The sequence below is a fragment of the Grampus griseus genome, assembly GCF_964374135.1.
Source record: "Grampus griseus genome assembly, chromosome: 14".
Classification (NCBI taxonomy): Eukaryota; Metazoa; Chordata; class Mammalia; order Artiodactyla; family Delphinidae; genus Grampus; species Grampus griseus.
The window spans coordinates 35,433,234-35,439,141 of record NC_139008.1 but is presented as its reverse complement, the minus strand read 5'-3'; the positions used below and the strand labels follow the sequence as shown (position 1 = coordinate 35,439,141).

The window sequence follows — 5,908 nt, the reverse complement described above, 5'->3', positions numbered from 1 at the left end:
GGTTTGAGCTGCGGGTTAGACTCTGCTCAGCCTTGTCCGGTCCCTGCTGCTAGCCCCCACGGGCTCTGCAGCCAAGCCTGCTATCTTACTACGGGTGCTGTGTCCTGTGCCTCCCCAAGGGAGGGCCCTGCCCACACAGCATATTTGCTGGAGGTTGGGCTGAGGGTCCAGCCTGCAGCCAGTCACTGGGGCCCTAAGCCAGGAAGAAAAGTCCTCTGTGAAACCCTGGCAGACCGGAAGGCAGCTGTTAGCCCTGGAGGTCGGGATCTGTCCAGTCGGACGGGGGAAGGGTGAGCAGATGGAGGCAGGGGTTCTGGGAACACAGGGCAGGAACTAACTTCATGGGAAAAGCCTGGGGTGGGCAGGAAGATTCCAGAGCATGTTGTGGTTGAAAACACAGCAACAGACAGGAGCGGTGTGGAGCCAGGCGGGACTGGGGGGTGGGCCCCTGCTCTGGGCTCCGTTGGCTCCCTCCCCCTCCACACTGGGCCAGCTGGCAGCAAAGCTTAGGATACGAGGCAAGACCACAGAGCCTGGTGGTGGTTTGGAACTCTTTCTTCTCCTTTGTTAAAAGGGGGAAAGGAACTGGGGATGGGGTACCCCCGGGCTCTGGGGAGGCATGCAGGCAGCCCCAGCAGGCAGGCGCTGGGGGATGGGTGGGAAGAGTCCTGGAGTTTCCCACAATCCTTTTCTCTGCAGGGAACAGCAAGGCTGACTGCCCAGGGGGCAGGGGAGAGGGGCAAGGCCCTGGGGAGAGGGACGGCGGACAAGGGGAGAGGGGGCTCACTCTAACATGCAAAGTCCAGCTGCCCCATAAACTAGGTTGCTTCTCGAAGAGCGACATACATATAAATACACAGACACAGCGACACGCACACATGCGGAGAAGGCTCTGCATTCCCGAGGGTGGGGATCTAGGCCCACCAGCCCCAGAGAGCTCCGCAGCCCCCTGGGGTGGGGTGGGGCAGGTGAGTCCTCGGGGGAAGGCTGCTTGTTCTCTGAGGTTCTGTCCACCAGCACCCAGACGACTCTGAACCAAATCCATGAAAGCTGGGTGCCGCAGGCCCGCGCTGCTCGGTACGCGTGCGGGCAGCCTGCGTACTGGCACAAGGGTCCGGTCTCTCCCCCCCAGGGCTCTGGGGAATGGGGGTGCAGAGGGTGAAGGGGGCCCGCAGAGACGTCCTCTCCCCCGCCCCACGGGGTTCTGGCCTCCGGGAGGGGGGAGGGGCCTCCCTTATCTCTCGGCCTCCATGGCAGGGTGGGCTCTGGGTTCTGAGGCGGCCTGTTGGGGGACCAGGGGCGGCCAGTCTGACACCGGGGAAGGGGGTGCCGGAGTCCACAGGGGCGGCTGCTGCGGCTGGTGGTGCTGTGCCCCCCCTGGGGGCGAGGCCGCAGCCGGCCAGCTGGGTGCCGCGAAGCTGCCGGTGGTGGCGAGTGGGAAGTGCGGCGGGGGCGACGTGGCCGTGGCGGCCATCGGGCTGCCGCTGCCTCCGCTGTGGAAGCTCTCGGAGGCCTTGAGACGGGAGAACATGGTGAGGGCATCGGGGAAGTTGGGGGGCGTGGCGGGGGTGTTGGCTGGAGTGCACATCTGTGGGGGAAGAGGAACAGAGAGGGAGGGGTGAGCACCCCCTTTCTGGAAGGGCCCCGGGCTCCCACGAGGAGACACATGCCCCTTCCCTGGAGGCACCCCACCCTGCAGGCGGTCCACCAGCCAGGAGCTCACAGAGGAAAGGTGTGGTGTCCGAGATGGGCTAGCCCACTGTGCCTGCTGCCAGGCTCCCAGGAGTCCCATCCCAGCGGCTCTTCCGTGGCCAAGAGCCACTGCACCTTCCTTGGCCCTGGGTGGCTTCCCCCTGCCCTGAACTGGGACAGCCCCGCAGGGCTGCCCCTGGGGCTGCAGGGGACACTTACCATCTGGTGGTGATGGTGGCTGTAGGGGATGTTGGTCTCTTGGAAAAAGGCGCTGAGGGCCGTCTGCGGGAAGAAAGGCCCACGCTTACCCTCAGGACCCCTGTGGCCCTGGCCTGGCAAGTTAAGGCAGCATGCCTGTCATCCCTCGACCCTCGCCGCAGCCCAAAGAGGCACTGTGGACCTCTGGGCAGGTCTGGTGGGTGGGGAGGACCCTCATGACACTGCCTGCCACCTGGCTGCCAAGTGCTTCCAGCTCACCTGACATGGGGGCCTGTCTCATGGGGAAAGGCCTCCGGCAGATTCTAGCCCTACTGCCACCAACTCCATGGATGGCAAGTCCCTACTCCTCCCTGAGCCTCAGTTTCCTTGTCTATGAGCCAGAGGACAGCAAAGGCACCCAGATGTTGAATGTGTAACCCACCTGCTCCTCTCCTAGGCTGGCCAAGGGACTCTGCCCTGGTTCTCAGTTTCTCCGTCTGCACCACAGGGTGATGGGACTAGGTGGCTTGCAGGTTCCCCTCCCTAGCCGCAGTGACCTCCGGAGATCCACGGTCCAGCTGGGAGAGCCGGAATTAAGTAGGATGGTCTGGGGTTTGCACCCCTGTCCAGTTACCTGAGCCTTCCTTGGAATGTTCTCAAGGTGGTGGAGCAGGAGGAAGGCTGAAGTGGGGTATGCACCCAGGACTGTGAGAAGTGGGTGAGAAAGGGGGTGGCAGCTGGCCTGGGTCAGACAAGCTCCTCTAGTGACCCTGGGGGGCTGGGAGGAGGGGCCCCAGGGTGGCCTCCGCTGGCATTGGTGTGTCCTGGTTCGACCCCTGCAGGAGAGGCATCCAGGAAAATAAAGGAACCAGCTGCTCTTGCGAAAGTGCTGGGTGAGGGAGCCCGTCAAGTGTGTGAAGGGTCTGCAGGCAGCTCTGCCCTCCATGGCTCCCCCCTCGGGCTCACCACCCCACAGCCCAGCGCTGTCAGCCCCTCCCCCACTCCCAACACACCCAGAAACCCAGCCTGGCTTCTAGGGCTTACCCTAGGGGTTTTATTATTAAATTCAAGTGAATTACTCTGGGAATTTCCTGCTGGAGATGCCCTACCCCAGTGTCCCCAAACATGGGTGTGGGAGCTGCGGGGAGGGCCTTGATCTCTAAGCACCTCCTTGTGACACACACCCCCAGGAGCCCCAAGGGACCCACCAAACCATTCCTCCCCCAACGGCAATTCTGAAGGCCATTGCTGTGTGTGAGGATTCCAGGGAGAAACGGCTGCCCTTTTCCTGCCTTCCTAAAGCACCCCCAACCTTAAAGCACACAGGTCCCCCTCCAGCAGCCTTCTGTCCCCATTAACACCTGAATCACAGAGAGTATGACCCAAAAACAAGGCCTCCTGCTGCGCCAGCCCTCAGTCCAAGTGTGCAGCCAGCCAGGGAGGAGGGCACAGAGGGGAGTTTACCACAAGGAACCCCACTCACTCCCAGGAAGACCTAAGGATTGGATGTTCACAATCCATTTTTACCTTAAGCAGACCTCCCTACTATCCGCCTCCCCATTTTACACATGGTGAAACTGAGATTCAGGGAGCCTGGCGCACAGGGCTCCTACCCTGGGGGCCACCAGAGCTCCCCAGTCTGCAAGCTGCTCCTGCCCCTCCTGAGATCAGAGTTTTTCCCCAGGCATTTCCATTTTCAAAGTTACATTTTCAAGTCCTGTGACCAAGCGACACCAACCAGTGCTGCCTGAGTGACTGCCAGGCTGGTGCCAGGCTCTGTGGGCTGGGCTGAGAGTGCGGACAGGCAGGGCCGCTTCCCACCGGACACCTGCCTGCCCAGCCCCAGGCAGACCGGACACCTACCTGCCTGCCCAGCCCCAGGCAGACGGGGGAGCCGTGTATGCAGATGTGGGACTCAAGCAAACTGCCATGAATGTGGTTTTGCAAGTTTTGCCACATCCAGCTCTTGAGACAAACGGGCTGATTGGGGAGCTTCCTGCAGGGTGGGGCTGCCGGGGTTGGCCATTCACTCCTTAGAGGTCAACTCACATGCCCCAGGTACAGCTGAGGAAACTGAGGCCAGAGAGTGGGACCTGCTCAGAGAGCCAGAGCAGCCTCCCATCTTGTGATGTGAGGACCACCGCAGGGTTAGCAGTCCCCCTGAGATCTCTGGTAGGAAAGTGAGCAAGGATTCCCCTGGGTGGACAGGCCACTGCCTCCCCAGACTGTCCCAACCTTCGGGCAGCAATTCTGATCCCCATCCCACCCCCAGGAAGCTGAATTCCAGAGTACCCTGGCTCCCTGTCCCTCCTACGGCCCAAATACCTTCCCTGAGCTTGCTCCCCATCTAGAAACCAGGCTCTGAAGCCTGGGCTGGGCACAGACTCTACAGACTGGCTGGGGCTGTGACCTTACACTTGTGAGGGGAAGAGCTCAAGGGGCTCTGGCCTCATCCCTAGATACCATCCTGGGTTATTTCTGGGGCGGCAGAGTAGGGAAGGCCAGGTGGCCTCTTGGCAGCACAAGCCCTGGGCACTAGTGCCCTATGGGTCGGGGAGGACTGGGGAGGTGGGGGCCAGGCTGGGGCAGCCCCACCTCCTGCCCAGCTGGCTGAAAGCTAGAAGCTACTGAACCGTGTATATCATGCCATGCACTGTGCAGGTAGATTCGCCGGCCAGCACAGAGGAGAGCACCTGGACACGCCTCTGGAGCAGGGTACACAGATGCACACGTAGCTGTAGTGTGGGGCTCCGACACAACACCTGTACACGTGTGCGCACGCGAGAGCACCGTCTGCAAAACGGCGACCTGTGGTGTGGGTACACACCCCGCACCCGCGCCCCGGTGGACTGCGTGTTTACACACACGCGCGCACGCGCGCCAACATGTCCACGCGCAGCGTGGCGCGTGCGTAAATACAAATGCACATGTACGTGGACACGCGCCGCCGAGCTGTCCAGCCCACACGCAGATCCTCAGACCCTGAGACCCACCGGGCGGCTCCAACCGCGGGCTCGGGTCTCCCTCATCTTAAACCCGCAGCTCCCAAGGCGGGGGCGGCGTGGGCCCAGCTCGGCCCAGGCCTGGGGCGTCCTCCTTCCGGCCGCCCGCCAGTCTGTCCGTTTGGGCCTTGGCGCCGCCCCGCCCTGGCCGTTACCCGCACAAAAAGGGGGGCCCCCAAAACCGATCGCCCAGGAATTTGGGGGGCGGGGATTCGGGCCCGGGGGAGGCAGACTGCCCCTTCCGCCCACCCCGAGCGGGCGGCGTTTCCGGGGACCGCGTAGACGCGGCCGCGCCGCGGGCCTGACCCGCACGCCGCGTGTGTGCTCTGCGGCCCAGCCGCCGGGGCGCGCGACCGCCGGGGCTCCGGGCCGAGTGCGCGGGCCCGACCCCGGCCAAGCGCGCCGCGGCACGTGTCCACACCGGCCCGCACATGCTCCACTGCACGCGTAGCCACGCGGGACGGACACCCGCGCCCCGGCCCCAGCCCGGCCGCGCACCTCGAACTGCCAGTGGGCCGCCTGCAGCAGCTGCTTCGCCTGATCGGCTGCGCAGCCGGCCGTCAACACGAACTGGTTGATCATGACCTGGTGCTTGAGCTCGTCCATGTTCACGGACATGGCGCCTCCGCCGCCTGCCCGCTCCGGCCTCCCGCCGCCGCGCGCTCCTTCGCCTCACGCGTCCACCATTAGCGAGCCGGCTCCGGCTAATACAAATATTTACTGTGCGGCTCTGACTCACCGAGCCTCGCCTCGCTCCGGGCCGCGGGGGGCATGCTGGGAGATGTAGTCCCGCGCCGCTTCCGCCGCGCTCGGCCGGGAGCTGCGGGCCGGCCCGGGGCCAAAGGTGTGTCTGAGCGTTGGGCGCCTACTGTGTGCAGAAGCTGGACGGGCATGTACCCAGGCCCGTGACTGAACTGACGGGGGTCAGGAGACGGGGGCCATAGACACTGTGCATGGGCGCAAACGCAGCCTCAGGGTATTTACCAAGATCCCAGTATCCCGAACCCCAATGTGAT

General features: G+C 63.7%; 1 protein-coding gene across 2 annotated transcripts; it reads right to left on the bottom strand.

Moving 5' to 3' along the window:
- Positions 1-540: 540 nt before the first annotated feature.
- Positions 541-5,588, bottom strand: UBALD1 (UBA like domain containing 1). Of its 2 annotated transcripts, none has more exons than XM_082670539.1 (3): positions 5,391-5,588; positions 1,912-1,974; positions 541-1,588 (listed from the first exon to the last, which is right to left on the bottom strand). In XM_082670539.1, exons 1-3 carry the CDS (start codon positions 5,508-5,510, stop codon positions 1,235-1,237), a joined length of 537 nt encoding a protein of 178 aa, XP_082526665.1. In that variant the 5' UTR covers positions 5,511-5,588; the 3' UTR covers positions 541-1,234. The 2 variants fall into 2 exon arrangements, with proteins under 2 accessions (XP_082526665.1, XP_082526666.1); XM_082670540.1 differs by having other exon boundaries at positions 5,478-5,585.
- Positions 5,589-5,908: the final 320 nt, after the last annotated feature.

Excerpts from the sequence above, each read along its gene's own strand:
- UBALD1 (XM_082670539.1), bottom strand. The coding sequence starts at position 5,510 with ATGTCCGTGAACATGGACGAGCTCAAGCACCAGGTCATGATCAACCAG. Across the intron at positions 1,975-5,390 it reads CGGCCCACTGGCAGTTCGAG|ACGGCCCTCAGCGCCTTTTT; the intron begins GTGCGCGGCCGG and ends TTCTTCCCGCAG. Across the intron at positions 1,589-1,911 it reads GCCACCATCACCACCAGATG|ATGTGCACTCCAGCCAACAC; the intron begins GTAAGTGTCCCC and ends CTTCCCCCACAG.